At 44.2% G+C, this 22,843-nt stretch overlaps 2 protein-coding genes across 3 annotated transcripts in view; one reads left to right on the top strand and one right to left on the bottom strand.

Annotated features, from left to right (window-relative positions):
* The first annotated feature begins 1,100 nt into the window (after positions 1-1,100).
* Positions 1,101-18,667, top strand: SYNC (syncoilin, intermediate filament protein). Of its 2 annotated transcripts, none has more exons than XM_060018476.1 (4): positions 1,101-1,153; positions 6,250-7,390; positions 15,032-15,156; positions 16,766-18,667. In XM_060018476.1, the coding sequence occupies exons 1-4, from the start codon at positions 1,101-1,103 to the stop codon at positions 16,824-16,826; spliced, it is 1,380 nt and encodes a 459-aa protein (XP_059874459.1). In that variant the 3' UTR covers positions 16,827-18,667. The 2 variants fall into 2 exon arrangements, with proteins under 2 accessions (XP_059874459.1, XP_059874449.1); XM_060018466.1 differs by lacking the exon at positions 16,766-18,667 and adding an exon at positions 15,343-15,622 and having other exon boundaries at positions 15,032-15,164.
* Positions 18,637-22,843, bottom strand: part of RBBP4 (RB binding protein 4, chromatin remodeling factor) — a 17,497-nt gene continuing 13,290 nt past the window's right edge. Inside the window, exons 10-12 of the mRNA XM_060018487.1 lie at positions 22,715-22,772; positions 22,517-22,627; positions 18,637-19,345 (exon numbers count right to left, since the gene is read on the bottom strand). Coding sequence (XP_059874470.1) covers positions 19,280-19,345; positions 22,517-22,627; positions 22,715-22,772 — 235 coding nt within the window. The 3' untranslated portion in view covers positions 18,637-19,279. The remainder of the gene's footprint in view (positions 19,346-22,516; positions 22,628-22,714; positions 22,773-22,843) is intronic.

Here is a 22,843-nt window from a genome sequence, read left to right as displayed (position 1 = left end):
CACGTGGTGTTCACACAGCTGGCAGTGGGCACACAGATCACAACGCACAGCCCACAAGCGTTCCGCACGGCCGACCCCCCGCCCCGACCACCCCTTTACTCAAGGCCTCTCTGATTAAACACATCCAGCCCCTCTGCTGGTTACAGTGAACAGCATTCTTCTGCGATTGAGTCAAAGACCTCCCCCAGACAGGGGCTAAGTGGAAAAAAGGCATCAGAAGGGAGAATGCCCGAGGCCCAGGTCTGGGAAGGGGCCTGGCAGCTCCTCGCTTAGGGAGACAGCCTTCAGTGTTGAGTTTGATCCTGACACTGGTGGCCTAAGGACTTGGGGGAGGGGGCACGCCTTGGAGTGGGCAGAAGCAGGGCGGGTGGGGGGTGACAGGTGGAGCAAGCGGAGAGACCCCTGGAAACCTCGCAGCGTGAGGGCGGAAAGCGGTGTTAAATATGGACTGAAACTTAGAGGCTTAAACCCTCCCACGCAGTCCTCCCACCGCCCTTCCCCAGGCTCCGGACTGTCCGCAAACGTACGGGGTGTAGTGTTACCCCGTCCTCCGCCAGCCCTCGGCGACAGCTGCGGGGCACAGCGCTCAGGCGAGGGGGCATCGCAGGGCGCCGGGCGGCGGCTGACACCCCCGAACTCCTGCGGGCGGCGGGCAGGGTGCGGGGTCCCTCGAGGTCCCCAACCCCACACCCTGACCCCCTCCCGGGCCGGTCTGGCGGGGCAAGCGCTCTCCTGAGGCTGCGGAGCCACCTTCCTCCACTGCCCCCCCGCCCCGCCCAAACCGGGACCCTCGGAAGGGAAGGGTGGAGAGAAAGAAGGTTCGGGAAGACCTCAAGGGGATTGGTTTTGGAGACGCCGACCCCCTACCCATACCTCCCCCCACACCCTCCGCTGGTGGCGGGAGGGGCGGCATCTCCCCGCCCCCGGGCCTAGCGGCCCGCTCCCTCCTCCCGCGGCGGGAGCCTGGGCCAAGTGGGCGCGCCCGGCCCGGGGCCGGCGGGATCCGGTGTCGGCTGCAGCTGGCAGTGCGGCGGACGGGCGCGGGCTGCCCGGGGGGCCAGCTATTAATACCGCGGCCGCCCAGCCCGGGTCGCGCAGCCATGGCCAGCCCGGAGCCCCGGCGCGGCGGGGACGGCGCCGCCGAGGCCGCGAGGTAGGAAAGGACCGTCCCGGGGCCGCGTCGCCGCCCCCTGGGGAAGGGGTGCCGGACGGATCCCCACCCCCCGCGAGCGCCTTTCGCCGGGCGGAGGCGGGGGTCCAGCCTGGGTGGGGCACGGGGCGGAGCCACCCGCGAAGGGAGATCGGGGCGTCTCGTCCCGGCCTGGCATCTCCGGTTGTCTGGGACTTTTTATAATTACCCCTCCCCCTCCCACGGGCGGTGCGAGGATTAACCGCTTCACACTAGCGGGCACCAACCGTGAGATGCCATTCGGCCCCCAGTGGCCAAAGACGCTACCCGTTTTCTTTCGTTGCTCACCCCAAATGCAGCTGGAGATGGAGGCCTCCAGTTGCTGAATTTGCCGTGTGGAAGAGACTTCGCGCAAGGTTGGGCGGCTGCCAGCTTGGAGTTGAGAGTGTTCAAGCAGCTGGTTCTCTCTGGTCTGGGGCTTGGGGTGGTGTTAGACGGGGCGGGGTTGGGGGGAGAATCTACTGTCCCAGACCAGCAAGAGGGCCTTGGTTGGCAGGGGCCCTGGAGGGGAGGCCCTCTCCAACATTCAACGGTCAGCTCCACCACTGGTTAGCGGGGAAGGGACCTGTGGCTGAAGGATTTGGGGCGAGTAGGGAGTATTTCTGCCCCAGGTCAGCCTGTAGCCCTGGACTTCCTCTTGTACCAAGAGGTAGAGGTGCAAACACACACATACCTGACACCCCTCCCCTGTCACCAAGGGCACAAAGCTGAGCCTTGTTTTACATGTGCACTCACCTGTACACACATAGGGGTACACACAGAGTCACACACCAACTCATGCCTGCACAGTATCACAAACACTCCCAGTCACATCCCTGATGGGTTGGGAGCTGATGGAATCCTCTAGGGACAGGGACAAAGTGGCAGAGAGGGAGGCTGCTTGGAGCCCAAGGAAACCTGAGGTCAGGGGCCTCAGATAAGCTGGCCCCTTTGCCCCTAGGCCTCCCATAATCTACTTTTCCCCAGCTCCTTAGAGAGAGACAGCAGTGTGAGGGCAGCACCTAGCAGAGGCCTGGCACTGTGGATGGGGTGACTGAGTGGTGTGTGGTAACAGCACTGCCTGCAAGTCAGGAGACCTGGAATCTACTTCCAGCTTTGCCACTCGACCTTGGGCAAGTTTCCTCCCTGGAGCTCAGTTGGTTGCTGCCTGCCTACCTTCTACAGAGCCCCACCCTGGGATATAGAGAGAATAACTGTACTTGTTGTTAGGAAATGGACCATCAGGGGAGACAGATACATGCTCTTCTGTAACACAAAGCACTTAGTTCAAAGATGAGCTGCCTACAAAGTGCCTTGAGAACACAAGAATGGGAGTTGTCTGGGAAATGCTTAACAGAGGAGGTGGAGTTTGAGCAGGCTTTGAAGGATGAGTAGAAATTTGTTAGGTAAATAGATATAAATATATTTTGAATGCTAGGGCCAAGCTCTGTACCTGCCGTAGTTGTTTTACCTCTTTCAGATCTTATGCCTGTTCTAAGACGAGAGTGGTAAAAAGGAGCTCCGGCTCTGGAGCCAGACTGCCGGCCTTCGCCAGGCTCCACCACGTACGAGTTGTAGAACTTTGAGTGAGTTCTTTACTCTGTGCTTTGGTTTCCTAATCTATAAAGTGGGGATAATGGACGAGCATCAGATAAATGAGTATTTATGGGAAACGCTTAGAATACTTCCTTGAACACAATTACGTTATTCCAGGGTGGAGTACTCAGCTGGAGCATGATGTGAGGGCCGTCTGCTGGCAAAGCAGGGACTCTGTTGAGGATCCGGGTGGGTCTGGCTAGCTGAGCAGGTGCATCCTTCCTGGCATTAGGAACTCTACTTTTCCAGGTAGTGTAGGACTGTTCTCTAGTCAGGTGGTATACAATGAACTGTATTTTCTCAGCTGGACCCTTTAGACATTGTGGGGTAGGAGTAGGAGGTAGAAAAGTTAACGCATGTTACGGGTTGTCAAGCATTGGGTGGGCTATGGGTAGTAATGTGAGATGAGGCTGAAGAGGTATGTTGAGGTCACATCTTTAAGGGCCTTAAATCTATGCTAAGCAGTTGGCTATATATGGTGAAGAGGAGCAAGATAGTTTGCTTTATATTATAGCAAGCTGCAGCACTGTCAAGAACAGACTGGGATGAGAAGGAAGAAGGCTTATGGGAAGGCTGGTACGAAAGTGCGGGTGAGGGATGATGACTTGGACGAGGATCCTGGCAATGGGGTGAAGAGGGAGATAGAGACTGGAGACTTTCTGAGATAGAAACGTCAGTTCTTAGTGAGTTGGCTGTTTAAAGACCACTTGTCTATCAACAGAGGGATGGATAAAGAAGATGTGGTACATATATATAATGGAATATTACTCAGCCATAAAAAAGAATGAAATAATGCCATTTGCAGCAAAATGGATGGACCTAGAGACTGTCATACTGAGTGAAGTTAAGTCAGACAGAGAAAGACAAATATCATATAATATCACTTATATGTGGAATCTAAAAAAAAAAAAAAAGGTACAGGGACTTCCCTGGTGGTCCAGTGGGTAAGACTCCACGCTCCCAATACAGGGGACCTGGGTTTGATCCCTGGTCAGGGAACTAGATCCCACATGCATGCTGCAACTAAGAAATCTGCATGCCACAACTAAAGATCCCACATTGCTGCAGCTAAGACCCAGCCCAGCCAAAATAAATAATAAGAAGAAAGAAATAAATATTTTAAAAAATGGTACAAATGAACTTATTTACAAAACAGAAATAGAGTCACAGATGTAAAACACAAACTTATGGTTACCAGGGGGGAAAGGGGAGGAAGAGATAAATTGGGAGATTGGGATTGACATATACACAGTACTATATATACAATAGATAACTAATAAGGACTTACTGCACAGCACAGGGAACTCTACTCAATACTCTGTAATGACCTATATGGGAAAAGAATCTAGAAGATTAGAGTGGATACATGTATATGTATAACTGATTCACTTTGCTGTACAGCAGAAACTAACACAACATTGTAAATCAACTGTACTCCAATTAAAAAACAAAAAAAAGACTGCTTGTCTCATCAGCCTGGTGTATGGTGATATATTTCTCTGAGCTGGAAAATACAGGTGTAACAAGCTCAGGGAGAAGGATAATTTGGTGGAAGTTGAGTTTGAGGTGCCAAGTAACATCAGATGAAGATATCTAAAAAAGCACTCCAGGGCTTCCCTGGTGGCACAGTGGTTAAGAATCTGCCTGCCAATGCAGGGGACACGGGTTTGAGCCCTGGTCCGGGAAGATCCCACATGCCGCGGAGCAACTAAGCCTGTGCGCCACAACTACTGAGCCTGTGCTCTAGAGCCTGCGAGCCACAACTACTGAAGGCTGCACACCTAGAGCCCGTGCTCCGCAACAAGAGAAGCCACCGCAATGAGAAGCCCATGTACCGCAGCGAAGAGTAGCCCACACTCACCGCAACTAGAGAAAGCCCGCGCCCAGCAACAAAGACCCAACTCAGCCAAAAATAAATAAATACATGCATTTATACAAAACAAAAAAAGCACTCCATCTCTGGTAAAGTGAAGTGAATGGACTAGGTGATTGTTGAGTTGTCATTAAGTTTTAGGTTTTGGTGCAGGTGCTGGGGTTGAATGAGGCCAGTGATGTTTGGGGCCTGGTGAAGACACACTTTTGTGGTTTCCAGAGGGCCATCAGGAGATACAAAAGGGAAGCCAGGGATTCCTGGGGTGTAGAGAGGAGGACTGAGAAGACGATTTAGAATAAAAGTAGTCTTTATTAGGAACTTGGAGCTGAGAAATAGAGCTGAAAACCTGGACACAAGTAAGCCTTTTCAAGACAAATCAAATTCTTTGTTTGATATGTGAGGCTTTTCATTTATACTTTATATCTTAAAAAAGAAAAGTTTATTGAAAGCTACACTCAAATTTAGTCTGTTTTGTAAGTGGTGCACTCTGAGTATCTGAGTTTCCTTGAGCAAATTACTTAATCTCTTTGACCTCCATTTCCTGATCTGTAAAATGGGAATAATAAATGTAACCACCTCATAGAATTGTTATGAGGATTAAATGAATCGATATATGTAAAACATTTAGAACAGGGCCTGGTGTATATAAGACCTTTAAAAGTATAATTTATTATTATTTCCATGGTATTTTATATTTTCAAAGAATTGCTCAGAGATCCAAGGCAGGTAAGATGCATTTGAAACAGGAAAGACCAAAGCCACTTGAGGGCCAAAGCAACAAGAGAGCATTCCTCCACAGGAACTGAGTAAGCTAGCAGGCAATGGGCAGCTGGGTTAAGGGGCTCATCTGTTAGAATCACAGAATCTGAATTCAAGAGCATTGACAGGCTAGAAGGATGGGCCAATTCCAACAAGATGAAGTTTTATAGGAACAAGAGATGTGGTTTAAAAGCACTTGGTGTGAAAAAGTCTTCAGGATTTTAGTCAAACTCAGCATTTATCCAGAATATGATGGAGCTGCCCTATATGCTAAGGGTGTCTTGACTGCAACAATAGGAGTATAGTGTCCAGAGAATCACTGCTCAGAGTACACCTGGGTATTGCTTCCTATACCCATCCCCAAGGGATAGCGAGCCTGTCAACTTGGAGCCTGTCAGAAAGAAGTGACCCAAATGAGGTGGGTACTGGAAACCTTGGCATGCATGGAATAATTGAAGGATAAATCAGTTCTCTTTAAGTGTTCAAAGAACTTACATGGAAGAGAAATTAGATTTGTCTGATTCTAGAAAGAAGAATCAAACCCAGGGAAAAATTGCAGGGAAGGTTTTACCTCAACACTAGAATTTTCTTATGACGGTGGAACATATAGTAGCTCAGGTGTGAGTTTCCAGTCCTTGAAGGTATGTAAGCAGAGACTCGACACTGACATCATGGGGATGGTGTCAGATCTAAGCAATGGGCTGTGTCGGGGTGGATCAATGGAGGGAAGGGGCAGACATGTGCTCTCTGAGATGTGAGAATTTGATATAAATTAGGCCTGTGTCCTACTGGCTCCAGTCACAAACCATCCCAGGACTGTGGCTGCCCTCTCACCTTGTCATTTCTCTTGCAGGAACACAAGAGCAGAGGCCACTTCTCTGCAAGAGAACTCTGAATCCCTGTATGAGGTGGGGATCTGGAACCCAGAAGTTACTCTGTCTTTGGAAGGGACCTTGAACTTAGAGGATATTCTCTACCCGGGGGACACAGGTGACTTTGATGTGGCTATGTGTGTGGAAGAGACCGAGAAGCCTGAGGAGACGCTGCATATTGAGGAGACCAGGACGCCTGATGAGGCCCTGTATGTGGAGGAGCCAGGAAAGCCAGAGGAGATGCTATATGTGGAAGAGCCCGTGAAGCCGGGGAAGACTACAAGCCCAGAGCAGATGGTTTATGGGGGAAAGACTGTCCCGAGCGAGGAGAAACCTAACCCCGAGGAGAGCCTCAGAGCTGGGCCAAGTCCCAGCACAGAGGGGAGCCTGAGCACAGAGGACGTGGAATTGCTGGAGGGGCGTTTCCAGCAGTGTGTCCAAGCCGTGGCCCAGCTGGAAGAGGAGAGGGATCAGCTCATCCATGAGCTTGTGTTGCTCCGGGAACCAGCCCTGCAGGAGGTGCAACGGGTCCACCACGACATCCTGGCTGCCTACAAACTTCACGCCCAGGCAGAGCTGGAGAGGGATGGGCTGAGGGAGGAGATCCGACTGGTCAAGCAGAAGCTGTTCAAGGTGACGAAGGAATGTGTGTCCTACCAATATCAGCTGGAGTGCCGCCGGCAGGACGTGGCCCAGTTTGCCGAGTTCCGGGAAGTGCTGACCGCCCAGGCAGCCCAGCTCTCGGAGGAATTAGCCCAGCTTCGGGATGCCTATCAGAAGCAAAAGGAGCAGTTACGGCAACAACTAGAAGCACCTCCAAGCCAGAGGGATGGGCACTTTCTCCAGGAGAGCCGGCAGCTCTCTGCCCAGTTCGAGAACCTCATGGCGGAGAGCCGCCAGGGCCTGGAGCAGGAGTATGAGCCTCAGCTGCTGCGGCTCCTAGAGAAGAAAGAAGCTGCGGCCAGAGCTCTGCAGAAAACCCAGGCCGAGATCCAGGAGATGAAGGAGGCTCTGCGACCCCTGCAAGCAGAGGCCCTTCAGCTCCAGCTGCAAAACAGGAATCTGGAGGACCAGACCACCCTTGTGAGGCAAAAACGAGACGAGGATGTGCAGCAGTACAGGGTAGGCCCACTTGGCATGAAAGGAAGTACAGTCTTTTAGCCTGGGGAGGAAAAGGGGATCGGGGCCAAATGTCTTTGGGCTGAAGGATACTAGCATATGTAGGAAGAACAATTTGTTCCTTGGGCCATTCACTCACTTCTTTATGCCATTTTGCATTTCATTCATTCAGGCCTGTGCTAGGGCTGAAAGTTATCTTGCACTCTTAATTTACACAGCACTTTTACACCAATTATCTCACTTGATCTTCATTAATCCTCCAAGTCAACTATTATCATTTTTCATAGATGAGGAAACTGAGGCCCAGTGAGTTGGAGTAATTTGAACTCTAGTCTGACCACCCCCAAATATTTCAGTGCTCTTTCCACAGCACAAGTTTCCAATTCTAAGTGAATCACACTTGGGTTTATATAGAGCAGGAGGGAATGAGGCTAGGTAGTATTCATTCTCTCCCCTCTCCCATATTCACCCTCAAGCCCCACCTATCTGATCTCTGCCTTGAAGTTTTTCCAGTCTTAAAAAACTGGGATGAAATCTATAAATCTCAATTCCTCGTTTTCCTTTTTTGTGCATTTGTCACCATTTCACTTGTATTCAAGCTATTTCTGATCGTGAGCCAGTTCTAATCCCTTTTAGAACAGAGTGGGAGATGAACACTAAGTGCATAAACAAGTCTCTCTCCCCCACAGACTGTGAGCTTTCGGAAGGTAGGGAGTATGTTTTACTTATCTCTCCCACCAGGCTCAGAGTATGCATCAGTTAAGCGCTGACTTAAGAGCTGCTGGGTACCATGAGAAGACCACAGTGTGGTGCTTTTCAGAGCAGTACTTTTTTTTGGAACCCCCCTTTTTTGGATGAACTTAATCTTATGCCCTGCCAGAGATTTTGACGTATCCTTAAGGGAACATGTCCTCTGTTGAAAATGGCTGCATTTACTTCACTGAAGATTTTATCAAGCTTTCTGTAGTTGTATTATGAAAACGGTGGGGTTTTTTTGGTCATAATATTGAACGTTTTCAAACTATACATATATGCACTCCCCTCACTCACCCAACACTGCCCGCCGCCTTCACTGCACTGCGTTTTTACTGGGTCACAATCTAGTGAAAGGGCACTAATTATCCTTGCATAAATAAATACTAACCTTAACAGCTTACACTCAATCAAATGTTACATTAACAATTGTAACCCAGGGTAGGAAGTAACGTGATTTAAGAGAGGTACAAATAAGAATGCTATGGGATAATAGTCGTGGATTAAATCAGAGAACCCATAACGGAAGACAATGTTATTTGAGCTAAGTGTTGAAGTATAGGTAAGATCTAGAGCAGTGCTGTCCAACAGAAATATAACGCAAGCCACATATATAATTTGAAATTTTCTAATAACCACATAAAAAAAGAAATAGGTGAAGGTAATTTTAATATATTTTATTTAATCTAATAGATCTAAAATATAATTTGTAACTTGGCTGCATGTGAAAGGTGAAAAACTGAGAGGTGAGTTGAACCTGTAAAGGTAAATCGGGGCAGATCACATTGGATTTTGAAATCCAAACTAGGGAGTTTGGACTTTATTCAGTGGTCAGTTGCATCCATAAAGGTTTTTTTATTTTTAAGAGCTTCTTTTTATTTTATTATTTATTCATTAAAATTTATTTTTGGCTGTGTTGGGTCTTCGTTGCTGTGCGTGGGCTTTCTCTAGTTGTGTTGAGCAGGGGCTACTCTTTGTTGCGGTGTGCAGGCTTTTCATTGTGGTGGCTTCTCTTGTTGCAGAGCGTGGGCTCTAGGCACGCAAGCTTCAGTAGTTGTGGCACACAGGCTCAGTAGTTGTGGCACAAGGGCTTAGTTGATCCGCCGCTTGTGGGATCTTCCCGGACCAGGGCTTGAACCCGTGTCCCCTGCATTGGCAGGCGGATTCTTAACCACTGCGCCACCAGGGAAGCCCCCATAAAGGTATTTAATCAAGGGATTAACATGATCGTTGCTCTCCTTTTAGAAACAGTATTGGTGGCAGTGTGTAAAATGGGCTAGAGACCCAAAGGCAAGGAGACTAATTAGGAAGCTACTATTGGTAAAAGGAAACAATGGTAGCAGGAATAAAAGGAAGGGGAAAGATACAAGAACAAATGTAGAATAAACTTGGCTACAGAATGAGTGGGGCAGAGAGGTGAGAAGTCAAAGAGGATGCTTAGATTTCAGGCAAGACTAACTAGGATGGTGGTGCTCTAAGTAAGGAATCCTCAGGATTAGAATTTTCTGACATAGTGCTAGAGTTGTAGAACTTTTTCCCCAGTGATTTTCGTCACTGTACTGGATTTGTTTCAGATTTGATGATCTGTGCACCTTTCCAAAGATCATTCTATAGAAAACAATCTTGATGGGTGTCTCCTATCGCCATACCATAATTAAAGTAGGAATAAAGGTATGAAAGAGCTAATTCTTCTCTCTTTTCTTTTTTAAAAATTTATTTATTTTAGGCCGCGTTGGGTCTTCGTTGCTGTGCGCGGGCTTCCTCTAGTTGCGGCGAGCACAGGCTACTCTTCGTAGCAGTGCGCGGACTTCTCACTGCAGTGGCTTCTCTTGTTGTGGAGCACACACACGTGGGCTTCAGTAGTTGTGGCTCGCGGGCTCTAGAGCGCAGGCTCAGTAGTTGTGGCGCACAGGCTTAGTTGCTCTGCGGCATGTGGGACCTTCCCGGACCAGGGCTCAAACCCGTATCTCCTGCATTGGCAGGCGGATTCTTAACCACTGCGCCACCAGGGAAGTCCCAATTCTTCTTTCTGAAATGGCTTCTTCCTAAACTGTTTGCCAAAGGCCATGTATGGCATCTGATTACTTTTCAAGGGTACGCTTCACTCTTATGACTATAAACTTTGCCTCTTTCATCACCATCATCCATTCATTTGACAAGTATCTTCTAAGTGCCTATTTTCTATGGGCCAGGCAATGAGCTATGTGCTGGCAAGGGATGAGACGCTGTGGTGTAGGGTGGAGGTGGGGGGCAGCCCCTGTCCTCAAAAAGTTGATAGTCCAATTAAAATATAATAATAATAATAAATAAAATGAACAAAAAATACAAAAAATAAAAATTAAACAGAAAAAGAAAAGAAGAAATAAAAGTTTATAGTCCAGGAAGGATGCAAGATAAAATTTCATAAAATCTAATACACTTGATTGTAAGATGCATCCTGATCAAAGTAAGATGTTAAAGTGTGAGTTTTAGAATCAATGAAATAATTAATATGCTTCAGTGTGATAGACAATGTAATAGTTGTAGGAATAAAGCATTGTACTGAAGCAGGTATAATTACACCTGGGGAGAAAAGGGGGAAATTTCATTAGAGGATTAACAATAGCTAGCATGTACGTGAAGTTCTTTACATGTAATAATTCATTTAATTCTTACATCTGAGATAGGTATAACTGCTGTCACCATTTGAAAAACAAGAAAACAGGTGAGTCAGAGAAGTCATCTGTCCAGGGTTACACAGCTAGGAAGTGATGAAGGAAGGATGTAACCCTGTGCCATCTAGTTCAAGTCCACACTCAACTACTACAGGGTGTTTGAGCTGAGCCTTAAAGAATGAATTCACTGTGTAGACAAGGGAAGGGTATTCTAGGCAGAGGGAACAGCTTATACAAAAGCATGAAAACACAGACGTTGTTATGGGAAGTGAGAAGCTCAGTGTGGCTGGAACATAAGGAATGTGAGAAATAGAGAGATGAGGCTGGAGAGGTAGATTGGGACCAGATTGCAAAGGGCTTTATGTATTCTTTTTTTTTGCGGTACGCGGGCCTCTCACTGTTGTGGCCTCTCCCGTTGCGGAGCACAGGCTCCGGACGCGCAGGCTCAGCGGCCATGGCTCACAGGCCCAGCCGCTCCGCGGCATGTGGGATTTTCCTGGACCGGGGCACGAACCCATGTCCCCTGCATTGGCAGGCCGACTCTCAACCACTGCGCCACCAGGGAAGCCCGGCTTTATGTATTCTTTAGGTCAGTGGTTTTCCTAAAAAGGTTTTCTTCAAAGCCACAGACCCTTTCCCCAAAACAATTTTATATGGAATGCCAACATGTAAAACAAGTAAAAGTAGAGCTACTTTCTAACTAAAGAGTGACAAGGTCACTCCAGCATGGCCTCCTCCTGTGGTTTCCTGGAAAACAGTTTGAAGACCATTTAAGAGCCTATCTATTATCTATCTATCTATTATCTACCTATCATCTATCTTTCATCTATTTATCTATCATCTATCTACCTATCACCTATCATTTGTCCACCTATCATCTATCAATCTATCTATCATCTATCATCTATCTTTCATCTATCATCTATCTTTCATCTATCATCTACCTATCATCTATTATCTATCATCTATCTTTCATCTATCATCTATCTATTATCTATCATCTATCAATCATCTATCATCTATGTCTACTTTTATATCTATCTATATGAAGGCAATAAAGCAATTAAGAGTATGAGCTGTAAGTCAGTGGCAAATCCTGGCTCTACCACTTACTAACTGGGAAACTTTGGACAAATGACTTAACCTCTGTGGTTCAGCTTCCTCACATGTAAAATGGGATTAATAGGGCTGTTGCAAGGAATGAACTAGTTAATATCCGTAAAGTGCTGCTAATGGTGCCTGCCACGTAGTTACGTACTCTAAGTGGCAGTGTGGAGGGTAGATTGAAAGAGCCTGGAAACACCACTTAGAGGAGAGATGTGAAGTTAAATGGGTAGCATTTGGTGACTGGTTGCAGTGGGCAGGGTGAGGAATTTGCTGAGAATGATCTCAAAGTTTTTAGCTTGAAATTGGTAGACTTCTAATGCCAAAAGATGGAATATGCTTACTATCTGCATGCTTCACCTCAATAAGCATTATGCGTAGGGTGCCGGACATACTAAGAACCAGGAACCTACAATCTGGTTGGGAGTTAGACATGAATAAAAAAAAAATTCAATATAAGGGAACAGATGCTATCTAGGTGACAGAAATGGCAGGAGTAAAGGCACAGAAATCTGACTTGGTCAGACTAGAGCAGCACTCTCCAACAGAAGTATCATGCAAGCCACAGATGTCATTTAAAAATTTCTAGGGGAACTTCCCTAGCGGTCCAGTGGTTAAGCCTCTGCGTTTCCAATGCAGGGGGCGTAGGTTCAATCTCTGGCTGAGGAACTAAGATCCCACACGCCACACAGCGTGGCCAAAAAAAGAAAAAAAATTCTAGTAGCCACATTAAAAAAAAATTAAGAAACAGGTGAAAATAATACATTTAACCCAGCATAGCAAAAATATTACCACTATAATATGTAATCAACATTAAAATTTGATATATATATATATATATACACACACACATATATATATATATTTGGTGTCAAGTCTTAGAAATCTGCTATGTATCTTACACTCACAGCACATCGCCGTTCAGACTAGCCATATTTCAAGTACTCAATAGCCACATGTGGCTAGTGACTTCCATACTGGACAGTGCAGACTACAGGAATAATGGAGGTTCTAGTTAGAAGTAAGGGTCCAACTAGCAGGAGTCTGAATGCCAGACTAAAGAAAATGGAAAGCCTATGAAAGATTGAGATGATAAAGCAGGTTTGTTTTGTTTTGTTGTTTTAGTTTTTTTTTTGGTCACGCCATGCGGCATGTGGGATCTTAGCTCCCCAACCAGGGATCGAACCCGTGCCCCCTGCAGTGGAAGCATGGAGTCTTAACCCCTGGACCGCCAGGGAAGTCCCAATAAAGCAGTTTTTAAAGTTAACCCAGTGGTGCTACACAGGATTAAGAATGGAGATTGTCCTTAATTTCTGTCACTGTACAATACTTCCTTCATTCTGTGACAGTTTCTCCCTGTCAAGAGCTTATCAGTGATGGTGCAGACAGCCTTCACAAGCAGGTCTTTTGTATATCCAGCAAACAACAGGTTTGCTAGATGGTGAGGCTTGGGAAACTGGGGCACAGAGGTATGCAGATGCTTTTCTTTAGATAACATGCTCTTAGATCGTAAGGCTACATCTCTGTGTGGTATCAAAGCATGGCTAGGCACTAAAAAAAAGACCTTTGACAATGTTGATGAAAGTTGAGATTCAGCCAGAGTATCAAAACACTGCAGATTGACAGGCCACAAGTATATTAAGGGTGACTCAGTGAACAAATTATTTAGATCCTTCTAATGACAGTATGCACCTAAACCGGATTCCTATTGTATTATTCTTCAAAATCTGAGGTAAAGTCATTGCTCCTTAAAGATGTGCCTTCCAATTTCAACGCTCTCTTCCCTTCCCAGCTACCCCATGGATCCTGAGGATCCATGTCAGCTAGCAACCAAGGCACAGACTGATTTGCTGACATCTTCATTCGTCAGGCATTAATCCTAGGCAGACACAATTTACAGAATGCATCCCGCCTGGTTTTGGCAGAATGGGAAATAGTTATCTGAAGACCCCTGAGGGCCTCCAGGGCATAGCGCCTTCATCTTCCAACTTTAGAACGAATTGTCCTGATGTAATAAGCAAAGGATATAGGAAATTAACAACTCTGATACCCTCACTAATAAAGCATCTACCTGCATGCCATGTTGTGGCAAGTACTAAGTAAAGATATCTCTGACTTCAAGGAGATTCAAATATAATATTCAAGAATAATTGCTTAGGGCTTCCCTGGTGGCGCAGTGGTTGAGTCCGCCTGCCGATGCAGGGGACGCTGGTTCGTGCCCCGGTCCGGGAAGATCCCACAGGCCACGGAGTGGCTGGGCCCGTGAGCCACGGCCGCTGAGCCTGTGCATCTGGAGCCTGTGCTCTGCAATGGGAGAGGCCGCAACAGTGAGAAGCCCGCGTACCGCAAAAAAAATAAATAAAGGTAGTGATTTAAAAAAAAAAAAAGAATAATTGCTTACACAAAGACTTGGTTTCTTTCAACTTAAATTGCTGAAGTTGTTGGGCATTATAAAGACTACTGATTATTAACGGAAACAAACTTGTACATAGAGCAAGGGGTCTATAAAATTCTTAGTTCACCACTAGATAATCAAAATCCTCCCCGACACTTTTTTAACTTATTTTTGGCTGCGTTGGGTCTTCGTTGCTGGCTTTCTCTAGTTGCAGAGAGTGGGGGCTACTCTTCATTGCGGTGTGCAGGCTTATTGTGGTGGCTTCTCTTGTTGCGGAGCACGGGTTCTAGGTGCACAGGCTCAGTAGTTGTGGCACACGGGCTCAGTAGTTGTGGCTCACGGGCTCTAGAGTGCAGGCTCAGTAGTTGTGGCGCACAGGCTTAGTTGCTCCGTGGCAAGTGGGATCTTCCCGGACCAGGGCAGGCATATTCTCAACCACTGCGCCTCCAGGGAAGCCCCTGACACTTCTTAAAATTGGGAAACAAAAAAGTCCCTCTGAAAATCTGTCCACCCTTTGCAGGATTTTAAGATGTAAGCTGTGGTTAACAGACAAGACTCCTTTCAGAACAGTATCACTGTCAAAAACAGTATCACTGTCAAAACACAAATTCTCTCAATCTATTTCTCAACCTCAATACTGCTATGGAGATTAAACAATGTGTAAGGAAATATACTATTACGGACAATGTCAGGTTTTTGTTGTTTGGTGCATTAGAAATGTTCTTGGTCCTCACGCAGGAACAGCTGGAGGAAATGGAAGAACAACAGAGGCAGCTAAGAAGCGGGGTGCAACTCCAGCAACAGAAGAACAAAGAGATGGAGCAGCTAAAGATCAGCCTTGCTGAAGAGCTCGCAACATACAAGTCAGTTTTTGCTGCTACCCAAATCTCAACTAACAAAGGCTGAGGGAATGGTGGGGAGGGCAGATGTTGCTCAGGAGAAATTTCTCGACAGTGAAAAGCAAAAAAAAAAAGAAAACTGGGGGAAATTTTTCAAATTATGCTCATCCGTGAACAGATGGAAAATGGCTCTTTTTTTTTAAACGCCTATGCTACCCAAGAGCCTGGAACAGGCTAATGCTCCCACTTCTGAGGCAAGTGGAATCCAGACACAGCCGCAAGGTGATCCTTGTAGGTTATAAGAGCAGTGTCTGCATTGTTGCTGCTTTCCTAACCTAACAAGACTAGTGCCTTAAAAAAAGATTGTGTGTCTAATGACAAGTCAGTCATTTAGGGATAACACATACTTCCAGGTTGCCTGGTTCAAGCATTCAGGCTTCATTTGGAATGTTTCAATTTCTAGTAGGACTTAAAATATGTCCTGATTATCATCAGGAAATCCAGAACAGGATAAAACATCTAGGCTCTGTGCATTCTTACTTTCCTCACCCTACGTGACCCCATATGCTATTCATAAAGTTTCCTTAGAATAGCAGAGAAGGCAGTTAGGGTACCTAATTCAAACTATGACTAAGGAGGCCAAGAAGGCTAAATTAATCTGTTAACAGTCATTTACAAAGCTGAAGAGGGTGTTGTTTGTAGACTAAGGGACATGATTATTGCTTAATTTGTGAAACAAGCAACACACCTATCCATTAAGTTCTTTACATACCAATATGTCCTCACATTCTTTATAAAGTGCTAGATTCTCTTGGATAAAGAAACTAAGGATTAAAAAAGATCAAGTTGGATACTAGATAAATATCCATAAATTTTTATTAATTTCCTAGTTAATCCTACATTTTGTATACAAATTCACAAATAACTATTATTACTGATGCTTTTCCTAAATTACTAGGATTTTTTTTTCCTTTGGCCAGCCTGCATGGCTTGCAGTTCCCCCATCAGGGATTGAACCTCGGGCAACAGCAGCGAAAGCGCTGAATCCTAACCACTAGACCATCAGGGAACTCCCATACTAGGATTTTCTTTTACCATGTTTCATCCAGGAATAACTGACTATGCCCATTGTTTGGGAGATTACTAGAACCTTGTAACCGAAGAAAATGATCTGCTAAACACCTTTGTGTGGATAAGATGAAAAGTACATGGAAAAGACAATGATTAATCCAAAGAATCGAAATTACAGAATTTCAGGCCTTGTAATACCTGTGTGTAAAGTTAACGTGGGCAGAAAAACTTTTTAGCTAGCCCCTCCCAAAATCATCCTTGATTAGATGCAAAACACACTCTAGCAATCTCTCCTCAATATGGCCTGCACTAAGCTTCAGAAATTCATTATTAAAAACTTTATACTGGGAATTTCCTAGTGGTCCAGTTAGGACTCAGCGCTTTCACTGCTGTGGGCACAGGTTCAATCCCTGGTCAGGGAACTAAGATCCCACAAGCCATGCAGCGCACCCAAACAAAAAACCCCCAAAAAACAAGCAAAAAACCCCCACAAAAACTTTATACTGTATTATTTCAAGTTGCAGAAAGTTTAAACTTATCCTTTTTTCTCTCAACCTTACAGGGGCTGTTTAGAAACATATGGCCGAATCTGTAACCAAGAACCAACAAAAAAAACTTCTTAGCAAAGGATCACTGAGTACCCTTTGGACATACTTTTTTCTAAACAGAGAAGGGAGTGCCAGGGATTTGGCAAGCAGTTCACTCTGGGAAAGTTACAAATACTGGCTGACCTGTTTAAAAAGATCATAGGGCTGGCTGGAGGCAGAATACTATCAGTCAACTCTTAGCTGGATTCTATTTCATAGGCTGCTGGTACTGATTTCGATGCACTGAGATATGGAAAAATAAGTCTCCTGTCACCCATCAACAACCTTCCACACGCACAAAGTAAAGGAAGAATGTATGGACACACCTTGCTGTATTGTGAAGAATGTATCTTACCTTCTGTTGACCCAAAAGTTTTTCAGGAACACAGGTGGAGTCAAAAAGGCAGACGATTTTCCTTATATTCAAGTTGACCCCTGAACAATGTGGCGGTTAATCTGCACATAACTTAGTTGGCCCTCGGTATCCGAGGTTCCTCCACATCCACGGACTCAACCAACCACTGCAGGTATAGTACTGTGGTATTTACTATTGAAAAGTATGTTGTAAGTGGACCTATGCAGTTCAAACCCACGTTGTTCAAGGGTCAACTGTACATGGGTTTACAATTTGAATTCTTTTGTGCCATGAATGTTAGACTTTAATTGAATTCCTTTACAAAGTTTACTTTTCTTTAAGTCTGTGCTGATTCATGTAGATTTACTCTTGTGTCATGGTAATTTTCACTATACTCTGAAAGAACTACTGGGCTTCCCTGGTGGCGCAGTGGTTGAGAGTCCGCCTGCCGATGCAGGGGACACGGGTTCGTGCCCCGGTCCGGGAAGATCCCATGTGCCGCGGAGCGGCTGGGCCCGTGAGCCATGGCCGCTGAGCCTGTGCGTCCGGAGCCTGTGCTCCGCAATGGGAGAGGCCACAACAGTGAGAGGCCCGCATACCGCAAAAAAAAAAAAAAAAAAAAAAAAAAAGAACTACTGACTTAGAATAAAGAACCAATCCAGATTTCCCCAAAGATGAGTTTGATTTTTCACCTCATGAAAATGATTCTGGGTCAGAGTGATCTACTCCGTTAAATTGGGTGGTTGAAGAACCCGGCATTTTACCTGGTTATGGCACTTGGCTTTCAAGAGCCTATTTTTCTAACCTCTAAGTACAGGCCCCAGTGAAAAAAATACTGGGGAGATTCAACCTCTCTATGAGAAAAGGTCAAACACCTTTTCCAAATTTAAATTTTGCCTTAAATTCTCTCTGCCACACTGCCTCTGACATTCTTGAAAGTTCATGTAGTTCTCCAGAGATAGACTTCAAAAAGATGTTATTTTATCAAAGACTAATCTGTGTACCTCTGATTCAGCATTTTATGTCTTTCACTTCCCCCGGGAAGGAGTAAAGCTCTTTGCTATACCTCTGGGTCTATTATATTTAATTCTGCTCTTGGTAGTCAAAGACCATAGAAAATAACTGTCACCTGAACAACTCTTCTAGACGCCAGAGACTGGTGTTTGATGGATATTATATATTAAATAAAACCCATCAGCGTGGGATTATGTAGAAAAGCAATTTATTCCATTATAAGCACTTACACAGTTAGTCATGGAGAGTAACAGGCCTGCTGGTGAAACAGGTCACCCAAAATAGAGATGGTATCAAACTAGTGGTCAAGGACTAACTCCTTTAAAAAAAAAAAAAAAAAAAAAAGCAACTCTTATCCAGGATTAATTTAATTTTAAAAACAAATACAAGCTATTGATTCGCTCTTCTCAATTTAACTGGACAGTCTACCTGTGGTATAACTGTCAGGTAAAAACATACATCTTTACAACTTGGTGGTCCCAAGTTTTTTTTTTTTTTTAAACCATTTCACAGAAAGGAAAGAAATAATATGAAAACAGCTCAAGAAATACACTAACAAGCAAAAATATATGGGGAAAGAGGAACACATTGTTTTGACTTAACTGAAGAAACTGAGAGGAGACTGGTCTGTGTAAGAAAATGTGTATCCTGTCAAGTTCCGTGTGAAGATTTTAGAGCAGGAATTTATATGACTTGAATCTCCCCTATTTCCTGAATAAAAATGACATCTTGTAGTATTTATACTTCATGGCTCAGACACCTACCTCACTTGGCTCTATTTCTTACTCACTCTAGCATTTACTTAAACGAGTCAGAAAAACTTGGGGATATAGCATAAGAAGAAAAATAACCACTCACAATATTCCCCTTTTTGTGGCTACTTTAGACCTCTGTTACTAGAAAATTCCTGAAGAAAATTTAAATATAAGTCTGTGGCTTTCCTGAATCAAGAAGCCCCCAGTTAATATTTAGAAAACACCTTCTGTTTGGACTAATAACATTGTTGATAGAACTTATTATAGAGGGATAACCAAAGTCTGTGTCTCAAAACCAGTGTTAAATCAATCTCAGGGTTGAGAAGAAAAGGGGAGTCTAAAATCACAAGAAGTGCAGACATTCTCTAGGATCCTTGTCCTTCTGGATCCACGCTTCCTTCAGGGTCTTCGTCATTATAAATGTTCTCTGCCTGCCAAAAACAAGAAAAAGAGAAAAGGATATTGAGTAAACATGAAAGTTACTTCTTGAAGTTAAAGTTTCAAATAGACGAGGCCAGGGAGACAGACTGTGGGGCATATACTCTGTTTTAACTATTCAACTCTGCAGTTGTTGGATGAAAGTAGCCACAGACAACCTGCAAATGGGTAAGTATAGTTGCATGCCAAATAAAACAGGCAGCTGGCCACAGGCCAACCCCCCGGATTAGGATAGTCCCTAAAAACTGAAGTATGGTTACCATTTGTCTTGATAATCAACCTTGAGTCTTTTAATCAGACAATTATTCGTAACAGTCAAAAAGTAAAAACAACACAAATGTCCATCAACTGATAAATGGACAAATAAAATGATACGTCCATACAATGGAGTATTATTTGGCAATAAAAAAAGTCAGTCACATATTGTATGATTTCATTTATATTAAATGTGCAGAATAGGCAAATCCATACAGAAAGTAGATTAATGGTTGCCTAGTACTGGGTGGACTGGAGGCAAATGGGAGGGATGGCTACTGGGTGTGGGGTTTCTTTCTGGGGTAACTGACTGTAGTGATGGTTGCACAATTCTGTGACTGTACTGCAAAACCCATGTTCTAAATCTCAATTTATAAATATTTTAAAAAGAGAAACTGTTCTTGCATAAAATAAACTCTACTTGTACGACTTGATGAAATACCCATATCCAAAAGCATCTTAAACACAGATACCACTTTCACTTGGGCAAAACTTACTGTTCTTAGTATCTACTATGCACTTAGTATCACTAGGGTAGGTGCTACAGAGAATGGGATAGTCTTAGCTTTCAATCTGACTACAGGGACAAACAATGTATACAATTATGTGAGTAGTCTGACAACAAAAGTGTGGTATCTTCTCCCCTGACACCAATGGGGTGTCCAACAACTCAGTTCAATCCTGATGTTGACCACCTGGAGGTAGCACTGTGACCAAGGGCTCAACCCCACAAGACTACCCTCACTTCAGCAGAGGCCAGTGTCAAGCCCTGAGTGCCCAGGCTACCCAAGTACTCCTGCCCAACTTGGCTATAAATTTTCTCACAGCCACCCCCACCCCCCAGGTTTGATGATTTGCTGGAATGATTCACAGAACTCAGGAAAGTGCTCTACTGGTTTATTATAAAGAGTATAACTCAGGAATGGCCAAATGGAAGAGATGCACAGGGCAAGGTGGGGATGGAGCACAGAGCTTCCACACCCTTTCTGGTGGCATTGATATATTCACCAACCCAGAAGCTCATGAAATCAAAAGCTTTTTATGGAGCTTTCCCAAGAGTTTTTATAGGGGCCCCCTTAAGTTACCTCCTTAGCCTAAACTCAGGTGAGGCCAAAAGCAGCTACTTATAAATAGCAATAGAGACTCCTACCACTCAGGAAATCCCAAGGGTTTTAGGAACTCTGTGCCAGGAACCTGGACAAAGACCAAATGCTTACTACTCATTATATCACAATAATTCTTAAAAACAAAGCAAAACAAAAACCCTCCCCCAAACGGAGTAAAGTAACAACCTGGACTGGAGGTGATGGCCTTGAAGGTGATGTAGCTTAATCTCCTACAACATTCCCATGACAACCACTAAAATACCTTTCACTGACAGACTATCTAAGGCAGCCCACTTCACTTTCTTGTTAGAACTCTAATTTTTTATATTAATTTTGTGTGGGTGTGTTACAAGGAAAAGGATAAAGTGGATTTTCTGTTAATACATGAAACAAATCCTTATTATAAAAAATTATAATACAGAAAGGTATAAAGAAGAAAACAAGAATTCTCTAAACATACCAACCACATTTTGGCAAATAGCCTTCTATTAAATAGTTACATATAATTAAACATAAGACTAGATACCCAAATTTTAATAAGAGGGATTCTATCATGCTGTTCTATAATTTGCTTTTTTCCTACTTATTAGCATATCATGAATAGCTTATAAAACTAAGTATACTTCATTCTGATACATAATATTCCGAAGTATTGATCCAGTATATAATGTGTTAATCTCATACGCCACAAATACTCCCATTTTATTTCTTTATTTTTGATTAATAGGGTTATTCCGTAAGAAAGTTATGAATATCAAAAACTTTTTTCCTCATGTTGAGCCAAACACTCACCTCTGGAGCTTCTTCCTGGCTCTAGATCTACTCTGAGACACCAAAAGTTTCTTTTGAATTATTTTCATTTATTAGGCTACTGTCACTTAAAAGTCATGCAGTTGTTTTGTAAATTGTGGTAAAAGACACATAACAAAATTTACCATCATAACCATTTTTAACTGTACAGTTCAGTGGCATTAAGTCCATTCACACTGTGTGCAGCTATCACCACCATCCATCTCCAGAAGGCAACTGTTTCTTGTATTGCTATATATCAGACATTACAGTTGCTTTTATTAAATTTCAAGTGCTCTGAAAATTCAAAGAAGGGTGATCACCTTCAATTGGGGTATAAAGGCAGGGAATGTTTTTGACATCTAGGTAAGTTTCATGAAGAAATGGTACTCTTTGATGCTGTGACTTTGCAGTAGGAACTGTGCTAGGCATGTTCATAAGTAATTTCAAGGGAATGATCATTCCTAAAGATTCGACTGCTAGCAAAGAGGGACAAACAGGAGGCAAGCCAACAATTAGGAGGTTACTGCAATAGCCCAGCAAGTAGTAATGAGAACCTGACCAAAAAACTAGGTGTGGAATACAAACAGGAAAGTTGGTTATATCTGTTTGTAAGATGAGTAAAGACAGGAGAAGCATTGCAGAGATCAACAATATAAAATCTGATAAGTGAACCGCACCTAGAGGTGAACAGACAATAGAGGAAGACCTGAGTTTTCAGATCTAGTGAGCTGGGGAGACACTGAAGCCATATAGAAAACAAAAAGTCAGGAGGTAAGGGGAGTAAGGAAAGGAAGGAGAAAAGAAAAGATTAGTTTTGTTTAGTTGAGTTCGAGATACCAGTGAGACAACTTGATAAAGTTAAAGGGTAGGCAGCTGAAAACGATAATGTGCAGGCAAGTCACACTCGGGAGTAAACTGAACAGAGTTGCCAGTTGTACTGATGGAGTATATAAATATGAAGTGATACTAGGTCTCATTTATCTAAACTCGCCCAAATAAAGAAACACTTACCATTTGCCAAACTTGCATGATATTGTCTTCTGATACAGAACAAATCACCCAAGGTTCATTGGGATTCCAGGAGAAATCAGATATCTTGGCAGTGTGACCACCATGAATAAACTGAAAGAGGAAGGAAAACAGATGAAAAGCAGACAGAGGACAATAAATCACAAACTATTTCAGTTCTGCTCAACATCTGTAACATACCAACAATTCTGGTGGCCCATCTTCTGCATCTTCTGGGGATTGTTCCTCTCCAATTTTACTAGCACAAAAAGATTTTTAGAAGTTAAAACAGGGACTTCCCTGGTGGCGCAGTGGTTAAGAATCCGCCTG

This window comes from Delphinus delphis, chromosome 1 (assembly GCF_949987515.2).
Source record: "Delphinus delphis chromosome 1, mDelDel1.2, whole genome shotgun sequence".
Taxonomy (NCBI): domain Eukaryota; kingdom Metazoa; phylum Chordata; class Mammalia; order Artiodactyla; family Delphinidae; genus Delphinus; species Delphinus delphis.
Note: the sequence above shows the minus strand (reverse complement) of the source record. Positions and strands in the feature narration are given on the sequence as shown.

Excerpts from the sequence above, each read along its gene's own strand:
- SYNC (XM_060018466.1), top strand. The coding sequence starts at position 1,101 with ATGGCCAGCCCGGAGCCCCGGCGCGGCGGGGACGGCGCCGCCGAGGCC. Across the intron at positions 1,154-6,249 it reads GGCGCCGCCGAGGCCGCGAG|GAACACAAGAGCAGAGGCCA; the intron begins GTAGGAAAGGAC and ends TTTCTCTTGCAG. Across the intron at positions 7,391-15,031 it reads AGGATGTGCAGCAGTACAGG|GAACAGCTGGAGGAAATGGA; the intron begins GTAGGCCCACTT and ends GTCCTCACGCAG.